General features: G+C 50.0%; 1 protein-coding gene across 7 annotated transcripts in view; it reads right to left on the bottom strand.

Annotated features, from left to right (window-relative positions):
* Positions 1-19,492, bottom strand: part of Ninj2 (ninjurin 2) — a 135,676-nt gene that overhangs the window by 47,646 nt on the left and 68,538 nt on the right. The window contains exons 1-2 of one of the 7 annotated variants that reach the window (XM_013520271.1): positions 9,219-9,308; positions 6,081-6,167 (exon numbers count right to left, since the gene is read on the bottom strand). The exons of 4 other annotated variants lie outside the window; for them this stretch is intronic. In XM_013520271.1, the coding sequence (XP_013375725.1) occupies positions 6,081-6,125 (45 nt within the window). In that variant the 5' untranslated portion in view covers positions 6,126-6,167; positions 9,219-9,308. Of the gene's footprint in view, positions 1-6,080; positions 6,168-9,218; positions 9,309-19,492 lie in introns of those variants that run through there. 2 more of the 7 variants (XM_013520270.1, XM_013520273.1) reach the window with 2 other exon arrangements.

The raw sequence follows: 19,492 nt of genomic DNA, 5'->3' as shown, positions 1-19,492 counted from the left end.
AGTGCAAAGAATCATTACTATGGTTTAGGGATGACAATGATAGCACTACAGTTGCACAGCATTACCAGGGAGTCTAACCTTGTCTCCTCTCCAAATAAGAAGCCAAGATCAAGGATGTGGTGACCGTGAGACGGGCTGCACTGTAACTCATCATTAGAAACAAGACTCTTGAGCGGAGTGAGGAGGTGAAATACTTTTTCCTTTCTCCTACCTTTAAGTTTCTTTTTTCTTTTTCTTTTTTTGTTTCTTTGAGACAGGGTCTTGCTATGCAGTTCAGGCTGGCCTTCAGCTCACTTTGTAGCCCAGGCTGGTCTCGAACTTGCAAGCATCCTCCTGCCTCAGCCTCCCAAGTGCTGGGATTACCGGCGTGTGCTACTACGCCCGGCTCCTACCTTTAAGTTTCACCCAGAGTGGAACACCCTTCAAGACAGTTACTTCTTACTTTGGGGCCTTATTCTGAAGACAAGGCTGCCTACGTAAGCCAGTAACAGTGCAAAAGACCTGCGCAATTAACCTGGCTTGTCTCTGGCATTTGCGAAGGTCAACTACCTCATTTCATTAGAAGCGTGTGGTCACCCTCTGTCCTTGTCCTACATCCCCCAAGCCCAGCAAAGTTGTTATAGGAAGTCCCTGACTTATGAATATTCGCATTGGGAATTTTCACAGATACGAACAGACCTCGAGTTATAAACACGTAAACAAATTGCGGAAGTAGCTCATGTGTCTTCCAGACGTCACAGTTGTGCTGCTGTTCAAGTAAAAATAGTTTATTGACAGTATTCGTGTGTGTGTCCATTTTTTTATGTCAGACTTATGAACGAATCTGACTTACTAATATTCTCCTGGAACCAAACTTGTTCATAAGTTGGGGAATTATTGTACAGTGAAGCCTGATGTGAACTAAGAGGACATCCCAGCAAAAGCACTGGTAGTGCATGCCTATAATCCCAGCACTCAGGAGGCTGAGGCAGGAAGACTGTTATAAATTCGAGGCCAGCCTGAACAATACACTGTAGTGAGAGCATGTGACAAAAAAAAAAAAACCAAAAAAAAAAACAAACCTCTCTGCCAGGCATGGTGGCACATGCCTGTAATCCCAGTGCTCGGAAGGCTGAGGCAGGAGGATCACTGCGAGTTCAAGACCGTTCTGGGCTACAAAGCAAGCTCAAGGCCAGTGGTGAAGGCTTGGTCCTCAGCACACAGCACAGTGGGGAGGTGACATACCTTTGGGATGTGTGGCTTAGTGGGAGAAGTTAGGTCACTTGGAGTGTTCCCTTGAAAGGGGTGTTGGAATACTGGCTCTTATCCCTCCTTGCTTCCCAGCTCCCGTGAGGTGAGCAGGCCTCCTACGCCACCTTCTCCTGCATGCTGTACTTTGTCACCACAGGCCCAAAGCCACATGGCCAAGTGACCATAGACTGAACCCTCCGGAACCATAAGCCAAACATTCTGGCACAGCGACAGAACGCTGACTGATACCGTTACTCAGCAGTCAGGCACCTTGTCCCTGACAAAGGGGTCCCGGGTTATTCCATTTGCCATGAAAGCCATGGCCCACGCCGGGGACCCTTTCTGACAACTGCTTCCCCAGACCCATTGCCCCGGCATGTTGTCTGCCTTGCGGCGATGAGACAAGTGTCCTGGCTGGAGCGTATCAGTGTGCCTGCCCCTTCTCCCAGGCTTGTCATTAGGGACTGTCTAGGAAGCTCTCGGTTCCCGGGGATGAAAGGCCCAGCCTGGCCCCGTGCCCTTCTCACAGTGCCCTGAGCTGGCAGTGCTGGCTCACAGAGGAGGCCCATGTAGGAGCCTCAGCCTGGCGCATGGGTCCCTCACACCAGCCCCACCCACACGGCATCAGCATATTTTCTGTGCCCTTCGCCCGGTCTTCACAGTGCTCCCTTGGTCCCCTTAGCTCTCCGGGCTGAGCCGCGGAGGCTGGGCTGTGGGGTTCTGCCTGTGCCTAGGAGAAGTCTTCTCCTCCAAGGCTGCTCTGGAGTCTCTTGTTCTCCAGAGGCCTCCGCAGGCCCCGAGGCCGGGCCTTCCCCCGTCACTCTGGTTCTGCCTGATGAAAAGCACTGCCGTGTCCACACCCAGCTCTCATGTGGGGTCAGCGCCGGGCACTTGTTAGAGTCCCCTCCTTGCACGTGTAACTCCTGAATGGCCACCAGACTAGCTGTGCGACCTTGATTTTGATGGCCCTTTAAAATGAGGTTCAGGGTGGTCCCTTACCATGCAGAGTTGTGAAGATTATTTGTGATGATTTGTGTAAAGTGCCTGGCATTTGGTGAGTACGAGCAAAGTGATTTCATTTTCTGAGAACTGATGTACGTCCTCTGTGTGCCCTTGGCCACTGAATCCACGTACAGATCCTCAAACTTTCTTTGGACAGCCAACGCCGGTCACCTGTCAGGCTACTCCAAGGCCTGTCCTGCCTCACAGCAATTGCAATTTCTTTTCTGTTTTTGTCTTTTTGAGACAGGGCCTCACTATGTAGTTCAGGCTGACCTTGAACTCCTGATGTAGCCCAGGCTGGTCTCGAACGCTTAGTAATCCTGTTGCCTCCGCCTCCCGAGTGCTAGGATCACAGCCATGTGCCACCCACGCTCGGCTAGCAGTTGCGATTTCTAACTGGGCCTCAGAGAGAGTGTGCAAATCAAAGCCTGGGTGCCTGAGTCCACTGACTGACCCCTCCAGACAGTCACACCGCAGGACACAGGATCAAAGACCTGCTTTATCTTGCTCAGGATTACAGCATTTCCTTCCTGCAATTTAAAGTGACTGCAAAGTCGGCTTTGGGTGCCCTTCTCGGTCTTTTCAGAGAGAATTGCACCCTGCCACTCTCCCGCAGGGACCTCCCTCTGTGGCAAGGCATGACCTGCGTGAATCAGAGACCTGGGCCTTGGAGAGACCACAGCCCTCCTCTGCTGCCTCCTCAAGTGCGTACTAGCTGATCCCCGCCAGTCCCAAATGGGGGCCTGGGCTTTGTGAGGGACATTTAGAGCCTCACACCCCCGGAGAGCTGCCCCTACAAGGGCAAGGGGTGGGAAAAGAAGGAAAGGGGCCCCGTAAACGGAGTGCTTTTCTCTTCCAAGGTTGGGACTGGCTAAAGAGCCTGTCTTCCTTTCCAAACAAAAATTATCAGAAGAGGCTGGGGTGTGGCTCAGTGGCAAAACACCCAGCATGCATGAGGCCCTACACACGCCCCACCCATGAAACCAGACCAAACCAAACCAAAAGAGCAAAAAATCTTCAAAAGAAAGAATAAAACTGTCTGGAATGGTCTCATAGTCTCATGTCCTCTTCCCTCAAACTTTCCTCTTTGTTTTTTAGATCTTGCTAGTGGGAAAGCACAGAACCGTCACCTTTCAAAATATTACCGAGTTCTTGGTCAAAACCTTCAGAGCCAACAGAAATAACAATCTTGGGCCAGGGATATAGCTCAGTGGCATAAGCACTTGCCTGGCAAGCCTGAGGTCATGAGTTTGATTCCCAGTACCTAAAAAAAACCCCTCTACCTTCCACACAGGGGTGTCCTGAGGATTTTAAAGTCAGCTAATAGATGTAAAATCATTCATAAACTATAAACATCAGATAAAACTTTCAGATATTATTATTATTAACACTATTCAGTGAATCATAGTATTGTGGTAGGGAGACAACACTTAGGAAAGGTACAAAAAGTCTAATTTATTCATTTAATGTCAAGTTTCTCTCTGTGTCTCCTCTTTCTCACTCTGTTCTCTCTCTCTCTCTCTCTCTCTCTCTCTCTCTCTCTCTCTCTCTCTCTCCCCTTTCTTCAGTACTGGGGACTGAACCCAGAGGCACCCTACTACTGAGTTGCCTCAGACCCCTACCCCTACCTCCTTTTTAAAACTGTGACACAGGGTCCCACTAAATTGCTCAGACTGGGCGCATGCCCATAATCCCAGCACTCAGGAGGCTGAGGCAGGAGGATCATTGTGAGTTCGAGACCAGCCTGGGCTACAAAGTGAGCTCAAGTCCAGCCTGAACTGCACAGCGAGACCCTGTCTCAAAAAGACAAAAAAATAAAAAAAAATAAATAGCTCAGACTGGCCTTGAACTTGCCACCCTCCTGCCTCATCCTCCCAGTCAGCAGGGAGAACAGGTGCGTGCCACTGCACCCAGCACCCTGTGAAGTTTTCTACGGTACCAGCTGGCAGCTAGACTGACTCGGGGAACTCTTGGCAAGAAGGCGTGGCCCCGACTGCGGCGCGTGGTTGAAAGTCCCATGGGGGCTGGGGATTTAGCTCAGAGGCAGAGTGCCTGCCTGGCAAGCATGAGGTCATGAGTTCGATTCCTGGTACCAGAAAAAAAAAAAACAAAAAAAAGAAAGAAAGTCCCATGGGAAGCTGGGTGTTGAGCTGGGACGAGGGGAAGGCTGGGGCGGCAGCGTGCTGTCTGGGACCCGCCAGCTGTATAGTGCTCCACAGGAAAGGAGTTAGGCAGCAACTGTGCCCAAATTTGTCCCTTTCACAGATGAAGAAGCTGAGGTGTGGAGAGGTGTCTAACTTGAGGTCCAGTGAAGCTGGCCAAAGAGCACTGTGCCCTGGGGCCAGTGCGGGCGCTGGGGCTCCCCAGACCTTGTGCTGGCTCAGGAGAGGGGTCACTCTTACCCCAGAGCGCTGTCTCAGCCCGCCCAGACAGAGGCTCCTGCACTCCCCGGGCAGAAAAGGAAAACACACTTGGGGAACAGGAGCCCTTGAGAAGGGCAGTGGAATGAAGAGGAGCAGCAAACGCCCTCCTCCACCCCCTGCCTTTGGACTCAGCTGTTTTGAAAGGCGGAGCCACCAAAGCCCGGAGTGGCCTCTCAGGCACCAGCAGAGCCCTGGTCAGCGGCGGAAAAGCTGGGCTCGTGTTTTCCAGGCTCAGCTGCCTGAGCCTCACCAGGCAAAAGAGTCTTGGAAAGGTCATGTTTGGTAAAATCAAATCCCAGCTCTTTCAAAGATCATGAGCCTCCCTGGGGGGACGGGGTTTTGGTAGGGAGTGAAGGCAGCAATTTTTTGAGGGGAGCAGGGGTCTGAATGAATGGTCCAGGAAGAGGGGCGGTGCTTTGTTCTCAGAGCCATTGGGTTTAAGGTTGAGACTATTTAATAGCAGCTGAGGGTGTGTCCGGCCCACACTGGGCTCTTGGGATGGGAATCCAGAGTATGTGTAAGATGTGGCTTCTGCTTGCTAGGGATGTGAATCAAAAGAGCAAAGGCAGAAGCTATGGTAAAGGCCAGAGAGAAAATGTCCTGGAGGGGATGAGAGAAGTCAGCGCTGACTCACACAGCTCTGGAGGCTTTTTCCGCGCTGGCACGGGTTCTGGATTGAGTGGGCGAGGTGGGGAGGGCAGGTTTTGTAGTGGACAAAGGCCAGAGCGGGGACTGGGAGGACGTGCAAGGGGCACTTGCCACCTCCCTGAACGGAGGCTGTGAGCTGGTGTTGGGATTCAAAAGCATTCCCTGCTCTCAAAGTTTGAGGGGTTTTTTGTTTGTTTCTTTTGTTTTTGTCTCTTTGAGACAGGATCTCGCTATGCAGTTCAGGCTGGCCTTGAGCTCACTTTGGAGTCCAGGCTGGTCTCTAACTCACAACGGTCCTCCTGCCTCAGCCTCCCGAGTGCTGGGATTACAGGCTTGTGCCACCACGCCCGGCTCAAAGTTTGAGTTTTGCCTGTGAAGTCCTACACCCTAGCAGATGTGGCAAAGATGTGTTTTGCAGCAGACAGAACTTCCGGGGAAAATAAGGCTCACACATTTCTGGAAAACTGTATGGCTGGGTTCGGATGGTTCTTTGGGTAAAGGAACAGCGAATAGACATTAGTCCTAAAGAAGACCCAAGAACCCTGAACCCAGGGAGCCGGCATAGGGCAGTAGCGTACCGTGGTTACTATCTCGGGGTCTGGATTTAGACCTGGCCTTGGATCCTCTCTCTGAAGCCTTCAGTGACCAGGAGACATTGCCATTAACATCTGTAAGCTTCAGTTTTCACTCTATGAAGTGAAGAAAGCAGTCCTTAACTCACGGGTTACAGGCAGAGCTCAGCAAGATAGGGCTTGCTATCTTCTGCCATCCTCCTACCTCATCCTCCCAATCGGCAGTTGGTATCCTCATGTCTCGGCCCATGCAGCTCTGCCATCACTTTGTCGTCCACTTCGTTGCCAGGGCCTGGAGGGTCAAGTGGTTGGCTCTCTCAGACTGTTCAGGTCAGGCAGGACCTAGCAAGGCCTTTCTTCCCTTGCGGGTGGGAGTGGGGCTGCACGGGCACCATGCAAGGGTCCTGGAGTAGCCCAGGGAACCACCCCCCAAAGAGCTTCCCTGTGCTAGGGCTCAGTTTCCTCATCTGTGAAGTGAGGAGCTGCAATTAGACCTCTGAGCAATTCCCACTTTGTGGGAAGCAGAAGGAGCCCTCATTTGGAGGTGGGGTCTCCCAATCCAGATGCACCAAATATTGCCTACAGAGCAAATAAATAATGCATCTCACACACGGGCGCTGTGCTCCTTTTTAGATCCACAGAGATGCTGCTGTAATTTCTAATTGCACGCTAGAAGGATGGTGGAATGCACTGTAGCTTTTTATCAGCATGCGGTTTTTCATTTATGGCTACTCAAAGTACAATTACAATTACTTGGAGGAATCCAGAAATAGTTTTGGAGTTCTAAAGAGGCACTTGAAAGTGCGGTTCTCACGGATCACACGCAGGACATGCGTGCTCCACCTTCCCGGGCCCGGCCCCTCATACCAGCCTAACAAACAAGGACTCCTGCCCTGGCAGCCTCGCCTCTTCTGAGGCACACAGCTGCTCTCGTTGGTTCTCAGGACGGTGAGGACTAAAGCAAAGAAGAAGGACAGGTAAAAAAAGAGACTCGTGTTACCTACACAGTGAAAAGCCCTGAGAAATCCTCAGGATCCCATCAGGTTAAATACCTTCTGCCAGGTGTGGTGGTGCACCCTTTTTATCCCTGCTCTTGGGAGGCTGAGGCAGGAGGATTGCTGTGAGTTTGAGGCCAGCTTGGGCTATGCAGCAAGACCCTGCCTCAAAAAAAACAAGCCCCAAAAAACAAAAAAGTCTTTTTAAGAAAGTGACCGTCACTTCCCTGTATTTGTCATTGTTTCCCACTACGCATGTTTGCAGCACATGGGAAGTGGGAGGAGTTGGAATGTCCTCCAAATTCCCCTGACACCCAGTTCCCACCTTCATCCTCTAGAAAAATGTGTTGTTTTGTTTTGCTAACTTTTCAGGAGGTCACAGACCCTTTCAGAATCTGGTAAGTGGCTGACAATCCTTTTTAAAAGGCGTGTCTGCCGTCCTTGGGTGAAGAAACACTTGTTCCTCTTAAAAGTAAAAATCACGGGAACTTTATCATTGCTACGTTCAATTCAGCTTTAGCAGGGAAGCAAAGTGTTGACCGGGAAGACGGAGTGCTTGCCTTCCATTCCTCCCTGTCAGTCAGATCACACTGAATATTTGAAATACACACTACTCACCCTATGACCCCGAGGGCAGCCACACATGTGCACATATGGGTGACTTTTACCCGCAGTTTCAGCAGGTTCACTAGCCCCTTCCAATCCACAGACCTCTGTGGGGATTTATAAACCTCAGGTTGGAAAACTGCATCTGCCAGGCCTGGTGGCGCACACCTGCAATCCCAGCACTCAGGAGGCTGAGGCAGGAGGATCGTTGCAAGTTTGAGACCAGCCTAGGCTACAAAGTGAGCTCAAGTCCAGCCTGAACTGCATAGTGAGACCCTGTCTCAAAAAAAAAAAAAAAAAAAAAAAAAAAAAAAGAAAGAAAGAAAGAAAGAAAACTGCATCTGTGTAGGTTATTTTCACTAAGTTTCCATTTACCTTACCATTTATGTTTTTTGGGGGATGGGGGATGGTGGTCCTGGGGACTGAACCCAGTGGTGTTCTAGTACTGAGCTCATACCCAGCTCTTTCTGTCTTATTTTGAGACAGTCTTGCGAACTTGCCCAGGCTGGCTTTGAACTTGAAATCCCAAACCCCTGGGACTGTGAGTGTGCACCACTATGCCCAGCTGCTTGTCTTAGTTTTCTACAGATAACCCTGTGGATCTCTGAAAGTCACATAGGACCTCTGCATATCTCAGAGAGAGAAAGAGAGAGAGAGAGAGAGGGAGCGAGGGAGAGAGAATCCCTCTGACAGTGCAGCACTTGCCGGTTTCTATCCCTGGGACTGAGCACTGCACTCTTGGGGTTCTGATGCTGAAGCAGCTCCCTCTCCTCTCACCCATCTGCTGCTGCTACTGCCTTTCACCTCAGGTCCTGCATGAAGACACCTGTGGTGGACTGACAACTGGCGGGCAACTTGCAACCCCCAGCTGAACTGAACCAGCGTGGCGCTGGGTGTGGGAGGCCCACCTGGGGATTGTTTCTGGCAGCATAAGAGGCAGAGCTGGAGAGGAAGAAGTGTTTTTGGGGGGGGCCAGGAATTGAACTCAGGATCTTGGGCCTGCCAGGCAGATGCTTGTGCCACTGAGCTGTATCCCCAGCCTGAGGCAGAAGTTTGGAAGTTGTTGGAAAGCTGTAGGGACCTGTTAGTTTTCCTGGAGGAGCTTGTCATGCTGGCTTTCCTGATGGGAACTTGGCTGTTCTCATCACTGGAGGAGCTTGGGACCTCACTGTCACTGAGGAAGGCTGTGGTACCTTTCCGGGGAGCTCTGGTTCTTACTTACTGTCTGCAGTGCAGACCCCTCAGCCTGCCGGCACAGATCCTTCATCCCGCTGGCACAGACTTTCTAGCTTCCACCACTGACCTTGGGGCCTTCCTAGCGCAGATCCATGAAACAGGCCTGCATGAGACATTGTCGTAGGCTCTAAGCCTCCAGCTGGACTCATGGGAGGCATTGTTATGGGCTCTAGGTCTTCAGCTGGACTCATGCAGGACATTGCTGTGGGATCCAGGCCCTCAGCTGGGTTCTTTGGTCTTTAGTGTGTGGACAGATTTCCTGCACTCTTTCTGTATATGATTCTTTGGGTGACCATTATAAAATAATTCTACAAATTATGTGTCCTGTATGGTTTCCCCTTGTAAACCCCTGATGACAGCAACACCTTGTCCTAGGGCACAGCCTTTCCCCAGACAGCATGCTCACGCCGTGAAGTCTCAGGATGGACCCTCCCAACCCCAAAGCAGGGCGGGTACGTTCCCGTCCACACCAAGCCTCCCTCTTATCAGCCAGACCCCGAACCTACCAGGCCAGAGGTCATTTACCAGCTTGAGCCTAAGCCGAGCTGGCTCAAGGTGTCCACCCTCGGACTTGGTTTGCACGGGCCTGTTCCTTTGGGGCGAGCGAGAGCAGGTGTGGAGGGGCCAGGGACCACCCGCAGCAGATGGCTCAGCCTGCTAGGCGGTGGGGCAAAGTGCACAGGCAAGGGAAGTAAATCCCCGAACACCAGGATGTTGGGCAATATTTCAAAGAATAAAATTCACTGCTATTGAAGCCCTTCCTCTACCCCCACCCTGAACTCTGTGTCCCATTCTTCCTCTAGACTGTACTATGCCAATGACTCATCATCCTCTGTAAGCGTACCCTGCTGCCTTCAGCTCTGTCTTGGTTTTCAAGGACCCCGAGCTTATGATTGTGTAAAGATATGACTACTTCTACAAATTTAAGTTCCTCTGGTTAAGTATTTTATTCTTAGTCAGGCGTGGTGGTGCAGACCTATAATTCCAGTACCAAGGAGGCTGAGGCAGGAGGATCTTTGCAATTTCGAGACCAGCCTGAGCTACAAAGTGAGCCTGAACTGCATAGTGAGACCCTATCTCAAAAAGACAAAAAAAAAGTATTTTATTTATTTTTTTCCTGCAGTGCTGGGAATCAAAGCTAGGGCTTCAAATATGCTAGATAAGTGTTCCACCACTGAACTACACCCCAGCCCCTTAATCTTAAAAATTAGCTTATCTGATAAATTAATATTTAGAGGTCCTAGAATCCTGGGTAATGGGAAAATGTACAAATGAATGAGATTTTGATTCAAGGAGATTGCCCTAGTAAAAGAAATAAGGCATAAATGCAACACAAGGGAACAGGGCGTGGAGGCACATGTCTGTAATCCCAGCACTCAGGAGGCTGAGGCAAGAGGATCGTTGCAAATTTGAGACCAGCCTGGGCTACAAAGTGAGCTCAAGGCCAGCCTGAATTACATAGTGAGACCCTGTCTCAAAAAGACATACACATACACACACAAAAAAAACAACAACAAAAAATACAACACAAGGTAAAAAATATAGATAGATGTGATACAGGCATAAATATTTGCTCTAGCTTAGTAATTGTCTCTCATGTAGCAAGTGATGTTTAAGTCAGAAATGAAAGGATGGACAAGAGTTGGAGAATGTAGTGGATTGACAACTGGCGGCCAATTTATAGCACCCAGCTGAACTGAGTAAGCGTGGCGCTGGGTGCGGGATGCCCACCTGATTATTGTTGCCAGCAGCATAAAAGGCAGAACAGGAGAAGAAGTTAGGCTGCTGGGAGTAGAGAAAGGCTGTTGGAGCTGGCAGAAGCTGTGAGGAGATGGTTCTCTTGAAGCGGCTTGTCATGCTGGCTTTCCTGGTGAACTTGGCTGCTCTCCTCCTCTGAGGAGCTCAGGACTTTGTTGGCACTGAGAATAGCTTTGGTTCACTTTTTTTTTTTCTTGGTCTTTTTGAGATAGGGTCTTGCTATGTGATTCAGGCTGGCCTTGAGTTCACTTTGTAGCTCAGGCTGGTCTGGAACTTGCAGTGATCCTCCTGCCTCAGCCTCCTGAGTGCTGAGAAGCTTCAGTTCACTTTTGGGGAGCTCTGATCCTCACTCTGAGCATCGCTTTCTGGCTCCGGAGGGGAAGAAAGTGCACAGTTCAGTCTCCTGAACAAGCTTCTCACATTGGCTTCCTGATGGGAACTTGGCCATCTTGATCATCAGAGGAACTCGGGACCTCACTGTTGCTGAGGAAGGTTGTGGTACCTTTCAGGGAGCTCTGGTTCTTACTTTGAGCGTTGCTTCCTGGCTCCAGTGCAGATCCCTCAGCCTGCTAGCACAGATCCTTCATCCCGCTGGTAAAGACTTTCTGGATTCCACCACTGACCCCTGGGCCTTCCCAATTCAGATCCGTGAAACAGGCCTGCATGAGATATTGTCATGGGCTCTGGGCCTCCAGTGGGTTCATGGGAGGCATTGTTATGGGCTCTAGGTCTTCAGCTGGACTCATGCAGGACATTATCATGGGATCCAGGCCATCAGCTGGATTCCTGGTCTATAGTGTGTGGGCAGATTTCCTGTACTCTTCTGTATATGATTCCTTGGGCGACTATTTAAGTAATCTTATAAAATATGTGTCTTGTATTATATCATTTCCCCTTACAAAATAAGCGCCAAACCATGACAGAGAGACAATGAGGAAAAGACCTTCCAAGAAGAAGGGAGGCATAAGAAGAGCGTTGGAAACAGCAGGGCTGGGCCTGTGTGTGAGACGGCAGACAGCTCTACTTTGCAAGGACACACAGAAAGGGATTAGAGGGACGGGTGGGAAGCCAGCGTGGGCCAGTGGACGAGTTTGAATGGCAGGCTTCAGAACAGTTTGGGGAACAGGCATGGTGACACATGCCTGTAATCCCAGCACTTGGGGAGGCTAAGACAAGAGGATTGCAAGTTCAAGGCCAGCTGGGGCAATTTAGTGAGACCCTGTATCAAAATAAAATTCAGGGGGGAGGGGCTGGGGGTGTAGATTAGTGATAGGGTTTTTTTTTGTTTTTTTTTTTTTTGGTCTTTTTGAGACAGGGTCTCACTTCGCAGTTCAGGCTGGCTATGAGCTCACTTTGTAGCCTAGGCTGGTCTCGAACTCACAATGACTCTCCTGCCTCAGCCTCCTGAGTGCTGGGACTACAGGGGTGTGCCATCACACCCAGCTTAAGTGATAGGGTTTAATCCCCAGTACCATACAAAAAAGTTGTTTGGGACTATTAGGATCACTGAAGATTTTTTTTTTGGTACCAGGAATCGAACTCAGGAGCTTGTGTTTGCCAAGCAGATGCTGTGCTGCTGAGCTATATCCCCAACCCTCACTGAAGATTTTTAAGCAGAGGGGTTCATGATGATCATAGCTGGATTTTTTTTTTTTTTTTTTTTTTGGTCTTTTTGAGACAAGTTCTCACTATGCAGTTCAGGCTGGCCTTGAGCTCACTTTGCAGTCAGGCTGGCCTCGAACTCTCAAAGATCCTCCTGCCTCAGCCTCCTGAGTGCTGGGATTACAGGCGTGTGCCACCAGGCCTGGCCATAGCTGGATCTTAGGTTAATGCGGTCATTCTGTGGAGGTTAGATTGGAGAGAAACCGAGATGACTGACGCATGGGAGTAGGAAATGCCTCTGGAAGAGGGGCTTCTACGGAGCCTTTTCCAGCCGGCTACTCCTGCTGAGCGATGCTAAATGTGACCATGACCTCTGTTCTCATGGTCCTCATGTCAGGACCTCCCACGGGGAGCAGGACAGCACGGTTGTGAGGGGCAGTTTGAGGTCAAACAAACCTAGGCTTGAATTGTAGTTCTGCTACATACTAACTTCTCAGAGCTGAGCAAAGTATATAAAATAGGATAGATATCTTCAGATTTGCTGTAAAGATTAAATAATAGAAAATCTATTAAAATCACTTAGTAGAGGCAATAGTGGGTATGCAATCCTTATTCCATGGTTCGGGTTGTCGATCTGTGTATACAGAACTAAACCAGGGACCAGAGCACAGCTCAGTGCTACAGTGCGCATGTGCGCGGCCCTTGGTTCATCCCTAGCACTGCAGAGAAACAAAAAACAAAAAAGAAAAAGAAGCAAAAAACCCCTAGAATTACCTCCTTTGTAAGTTGCTGGAGGGCAGGAAGCGTTTCCTTTTTGTCTCCTTCTCAGCGTTTAAATAGCTTTTTGTACCAACCAGTCAATCAACAAATATAAGATAAATGGATAACATGGTAGATGTGATTAGGCTGTAAGATTTTCACTGAGCGAGCGCCGGTATTTTATTGTGCTGCTTCCCCTTGATCTCAGAAGTACAATCACTACAACTTGGCAGACAGGATGGGAAACCCTGAGGGATGAGATGACTGTCCTCAGGGTGGGACATACGGTCCAAGTTCTGGGCAATGTTTTGGACCCACCAGTTCCGGTAGGTATTCATCTGAAGTCATGAAGGCCTGGGGCTGCTTCCTAATGGGTTTATGATCATCTCAAAGAAGCATTCCTGCAAAGCCCTTCCGATACTTCTCTAGCTGGCTGCCTCTGTGGTAACCTTGGCCTAGGCCTGGAGCAAGACTTGGGTCAGCAAAAAGGCAGTATGAGCTAAGGGTTAGTGCATGGTATGGCAGTATTTGGGCTCTGGACTTGAAGGTTCTTTCCTCAGTTCTTTTTTTTGGTGCTGTGATAGAGCCTAGGTTCTTGGTTATTCTAAATATGTGCTCTACTGTACTATACCCTTAGCCTGGTTTTTTTTTTTTGTCTTTTTGAGACAGGGTCTCACCATGTAGTTCAGGCTGGCCTTGAGCTCACTTTGTAGCCCAGAGTGTTCTCAAACTCAAAACGATCCTCCTGCCTCAGCCTCCCAAGTACTGGGATTACAGACGTGCACCACTGCACCTGGCCCTTAGCCTGTTTTTTCCTAGTTCTTTTGTCCATAACTAAGAAACTTGGACAATTCCTTCTCTCTGGCACAGGGCCTGCTTATCAAGGGATCCCCTGAATGCTGACTGAGAATCTCCTGCCTGTGAAAGTCTCCTACTTACAAAAGCAACACGGTATGTCCCCAACTTACAAACGAGTTCCGTTCAGGGAGAGCTGTTCATAAGCCGGATTCGTTTGTAAGCCGACGAAGTGAGTCCTGCAACTTGAGCGTCCCTAAGTCGAGGACTTAGTGTGATGCCTTCACGCCGTCCAGAAAGGATGAGACAAGGGTTCTGCCTGCTAAGAGTTGCACTCTAGCTGGGCAGGAAAGGTGAGCCCCAGGAGAAATAGGACACTGCAGTTCCGGTGTACACAGTGGGGCTGCCTGGTCCAAATTCTGGTGCTGCCTTTCTGGATGGTCAACAGTAGGCAACTGCTTAGCCCTTCTACAGTTTAGATGCGTTGTGTCTTTTCTTTTTTTTTTTGGTTTTTCTTGAGACAGGGCCTTGATATGCAGCCCAGGCTGCCCTCAAACTCATAGCAATCCTGCCTCAGCCTCCTGAGTGCTGGGATTACAGGTGTGTGCCACCACACCCGGCTTGTTATTTCTAAAGGAAAGAATATTATTTACCATACAAGGGTTCTACTAGGAACAACAAGAATGAAGGACAAGATAAAATAATTTATATAAAGTGCTTAATACAGTATTAGCACCTACAAACATCTAGTTGCTGTTTACTATTATTACTGAGTTAAATAATAACATTCAACCTTAAAAACAACATATGTATGGCAAGAGGGAATTTTCCAGATCCTCCTTTTTTTTTGGTCTTTTTGAGACAGGGTCTGGCCTTGAGCTCACTTTGTAGCCCAGGCTGGTCTCGAACTTGCAACGATCATCCTGCCTCAGCCTCCCGAGTGCTGGGATTACAGGCATGCGCTACCACACCTGGCTAAGCTTCTTGGTAGAAGATCCTGTCCTTTGCTTTTATAGATATCCCAACACCCACCCTCAGGGCCTTACAATCAAGCGGGTGCTCACATATTTTTTGAGACTATAATTACATCTCTAATTTCCAAATGAATGGACTAGACAACAAGGAGACATGGGGGGTGAGCCTGGTGTGAGCCTCATGGTCAGAAAAGTGGTGGACAGGAGACTGAAGTGGACACAGACAGACTTGGAGGGGAGCTGGATGGGTCAAGTAAAGGGCGAGTAAGAGCCCAGAGTGAGTTGGGGGCTCGGGATGGGACAGATGGCCACGGCTGTGACACATGAGCATGGCCTCTGAGTGTGGGCCAGGAGGACAGGGCGTGTCTCTGGGACAGATTCGGGCCTAACAACGGGAGCCCATCAGCCGCTCGAGACCCTTGTCGGAGAACCAGGCTGCAGGGCCAAATCCTATCTGTCCCCCAGCTCCTCTGCACAGGGGGCCAGGTGGAAGGCCTGAGCCTGAGGGAGCAGACCGGCCACAGAATGGGCCACCGGCTCCACGTGTCGGAGGCCTGGCTGGTCCTTCCACAGCTCTCTCTGACCCACAGGCTGAGTATGACGAGCGCAGAGGGAGAAGTGTCCCAGAAAAGCCCATGGTGTGACTTCTGCCACGGGGGAGGACGAGGTGAGGGCTCCTTCCCCCTCTTCCACGCTCTCTCAGCGTCTCCCTGAGGGGTCTCTCTCCTCTCTCTCAGGCCCGGAGCCAGGTCTCAGCTCCCCGCTGTGTTTGCTCAGAGCATCGCTCTGCAGGAGTGTCAGGCACAGAGTAGAGGTCTCCTTGCAGATTAACCAGCTCTCCATAGAACAGGGTTTCCTGATCAAGTCAGTGCCGATCCCTACCTCACACTGTTCACTTTGCCTCATTCCACCCTCACAGCAATCCTCTGAACTCTATATATGGGAAGACCAGGCCTCAAGGTTGAGGGACTTGCCTGAGTAGCAGGCCCATGACAGGCCTCAGCACCCGGGACTTGAACTAGGCATTCAGCCAGCGGCCACTGTGTTGTTTCCTGGATGGGTCTGGGAGTGGACAGCAGGATGCTGCCCAGGAATCCTGTCTTCCAGGTCCCTCCACACAGTTAACCCACAAACGATGTGACTGACAGTCTAGCTGATGAAGAGACTCTTCTGTCCCCTGTTGTCCCTGAGCAACCCTCTTGGTTCCTGCCCTCAGGCAACACCAAGACAGCGGAATGGAATTTTACCCAGCCGCTCCCAAGCTCCTGCGCTGGGGCCTGCCGGCCTTTAGGCAACTTCTAATTTTTTTTCTTTCTTTGTCTCCCCCACCATTTTAAAGAGAGCGGTGGTAAACACCTGAAAATAGGTTTTGAAAGAAAGGGACTCTTCAGGCATAATTATAGCCAGGCAGGGCCACAGCTTTCTATAAGCAGGAAAGCTGGTTCTAAATATAGCTGGCACAGTGCAGGCTGCCAGCTTCTTCCCCTGGCTGTGGTGCCCCGGCTGCAGCCTCCCGGGAGAGGCCGGGGCCCAGCCTCCTCCCCCCTGGGAAGGCTGGGGGCCTTCTCCACCGACCCAGTTGGCGGTCGGGGAGGAGGAGGTCCGCGCTTTGCCCGGTGTTCTGGAGGAGAATGAGAGACTTCTTAAACGTGTGCAAGGACCCAGGGCACATTTGAAAACATTTACAAATGCTTCTCACTGTTGACTGAGGTAGAAGTTAAGCCCAGGGTTCCAGAAGGGAAGAAGGAGCCAGTGCAAAAGCAGAAGGGCTTGGGTGGGGGAGGGACACAGCAAAACCCTGTCACAATGAGGGTGTTGGGGGGCTGGCCACCGGCTCATTTTCTATTTCTAACTCAAGGCCAGGCGCTGGACTCCCGTATTCAACCTAGCAATTTGGAGATGGCAGAGGGTGTGCTTGTGGAAGGGCAGCGTGCTCTCTGGACGGAAGTTCAGAAAGAAAACCAGAAAAGAAGACGGCTCCTTCAGGGATGCTCTGAACCTGCACTGGCCTCTGTGAAGTTGCTCACTTTGGGGTTGCCTCTACTTCCTGATTCCTGGGACCAGAAATGGGAAATGCAAAAAGGGTCTGTGTGTGTGTGTGTGTGTGTTGTTGCCGTTGCTGGTTTTTTTTTTTTTTTTTTTGGTTTTTCTCCGGTACCGGGAACCAAACTCACAACCTTGCGCATGCCAGGCAGGCGCTTTTTGCCGCTGAGCTAAATTCCCAGCCCCCTGTTGTTGCTGTTTTAATCACTCTGATTCACAGTCCTTTTTTGCATGTCACCCCAGTGTCAGTTATGAAGGAAAAAAAAAGGTTAAAAACAATCTAAACAGGCTGGGCATGGTGGTGCACGCCTGTAATCCCAGCACTCAGGAGGCTGAGGCAGGAGGATCGTCATGAGTTCCAGACCAGCCTGGGCTACAAAGTGAGCTTAAGGCCAGCCTCAACTGCATAGGGAGACCCTGTCTCAGAAGGAAAAAAAAAAAAAAACACAAAAAAAAATCTAAACAAATAAAAACAAACATCAAAAATAAAGCACAAGACTAGGCATTCAGCTCCATGGAGAAGTGTTTGCTCATCCTGCACCAAGCCCTGGGTTCTGTCCCCAGGATTGCAAAACAGTTCACCCAGAAAAACACAAAAGGTTTCCAGGAAACATCTGAAACCGCTGGGCAGCTGGAATGAGGTCTGTACCGGGCAGAGCTCAGTACTTCTGCACTGCTCTGTGGAGGTTGATGGCCTGGCCTTGAAGAGATGTTTTCATTCATAACTATTTCTTTTTTTTTTTTTTTTTTTGAGACAGTGTCTCACTATGCAGTTCAAACTGGCCTTGAGCTCACTTGGCAGCCCAGGCTGGTCTCAAACTTGCAACAATCCTCCTGCCTCAGCCTCCCGAGTGCTGGGATTACAGGCGTGCACCACCTCACCTGGCTCATAATTATTTCTAGAAAAGCACACAGATGGGAAGATAACCAGGTTGTGAGGAAGCCCAGGATGTTTGGCAAAGATTTTCAAAGAAAGTGGCTTCCCAAGTTGCTAAAATAGCAAGTCATGGGCAGAAAATTAGCAGGCTGCAAAATTATTATTATTATTATTTTTGGTACCAGGAATCGAACTCAGAACCTTGCACTTGCTAGGCAGGCACTTGTGCTGCTGAGCTATATCCCTGGCATGGAGAATCTTTTTTTTGGGGGGGGGGTATTGATTGGGAATCAAACTCAGGACCTTGCACTTGCTAGGCAGGTGCTTATGCCGCTGAGCTATATCCCCAGCCAGGCTGCAGAATGAATCATAGATGGAAGGTACTGTGGGAGACCAAAGGAGGATGCAGACAGGAGCAGGATACAGAAAAGGAGTCAACACCGGTAGAGTCCTGGGTGCTCAGGTTTAAAGTCCCAAACGGCCCCGGGGTGTCTAAGGTGGGACCGGTGAGTGGAATCAGAAGTTCCGTTCAGCAAAAGTAGACAAGAAAACGAACCTCTTTTCTCTGTTTTCCTGGTTGAAAACCAAACCCAGTAGCCATCTGATGAGATGCCAATGTCAGGAGCTGAGCACGGAAGGGAGGGTGAAGCCGCGTCAGCGTGCGGGCCCTGCACACGCCCTTCTCTGCTCGGGAATGCGCACGGATATCCGTGCCGGCTCCCGATCCCCGCCCGCCGCAGACCTCCTGCTTGCTCTTGCTTTCCAGTGACCCTAAAATGTCACTGGCAAAGCCGCATATTCCTGTCTGGGCCGGGGCAGTTTTAAATCACTTGATGAGTCACAGATCATTTTCAGCTGTTGCGGCAAGGACTGAGTGAAGACGGAGTGCAGGGTCCCGTGAGGGCCCGCTCGGGGGGGTGGGGTTGGGGCAGGGCTGGGTGGGGGGAGAATGCCCCTAAATATCAACTGCAAGGTCCCCCGCTTTCATGCACCTTCACAAGGGAGACAAATTCCACTTGACCCGCCAAGAGCTTTAGAAAACTTGACCTTCAAAGAAGAAAAGAAGTCTTGACCTTTTATAAAAAAGAGGGAACTAAAATTACAGCCCTGTATGTAGCTTGGAAGCCTGGAAACCTGGGGGCGGTGCCAGCCCAAACCAGAACCAAGTGTGGAAAGTTTATGCCACTGGCACAAAAGGTCAGTGGGCAGCCCTGAACCTGGGCAACATCTCACAGGCTCTTAGGCCCAGTGTTATTTCTGACAGTAGATTCCAGTCAAGAAGGTCGGAAGGTAGCCCTCAGTCTAGCCCTGGGGATAGGGCAAAGGCCTACTACTTTCTTTCCAGGGATGACCTGAGAGAACTGAACTGATTTCCTGTCCTGCATTCCTTCTGGGACAAACTACCTAAAAGAGCAGCCCATTTCTTCATTTTAAAAAATGAATCATATCACATGAGAACTTTTTTCAGTATTGGGTTTACATTCCCCAGCCCTTTCTTTTTTTTTTTTTTTTTTTGTCTTTTTTGAGACAGGATCTCACTCTGCGGTTCAGGTTGGTCTTGAGCTCACTTTGTTGCCCAGGCTGGCCTCGAACTCGCAATGATCCTCCTGCCTCAGCCTCCTGAGGGCTGGGATTACAGGCGTGTGCTACCACGCCCAGCTCATTTTTATTTTTGAAGAGGATTTTGTTAAACTGCCCAGACGGGACTTGAATTTCTGATCCTCCTGCTTCGGCCTCTCACATAGCTTGGATTACAGGTGTGTACCGCTTCACCTGGCTGTCTGAGACATTTTGAGGGTCTGCTACCGTCTGCTAAACCACGTACACATTCTTTTACTTGCTTACTTTATTTTATTTATTTACTTATTGTTTGGTACTGGGAATCAAACTCACGACCTTGTGCCTGGCAGGCTAGTGCTGTGCCACTGAGCTAAATCCCCAGCCCTTACTTGCTTATTTTAAAGTCCTCCTT

Source organism: Chinchilla lanigera, unplaced genomic scaffold (genome assembly GCF_000276665.1).
Source record: "Chinchilla lanigera isolate Chin_1 unplaced genomic scaffold, ChiLan1.0 scaffold00053, whole genome shotgun sequence".
NCBI lineage: Eukaryota > Metazoa > Chordata > Mammalia > Rodentia > Chinchillidae > Chinchilla > Chinchilla lanigera.
Note: the sequence above shows the minus strand (reverse complement) of the source record. Positions and strands in the feature narration are given on the sequence as shown.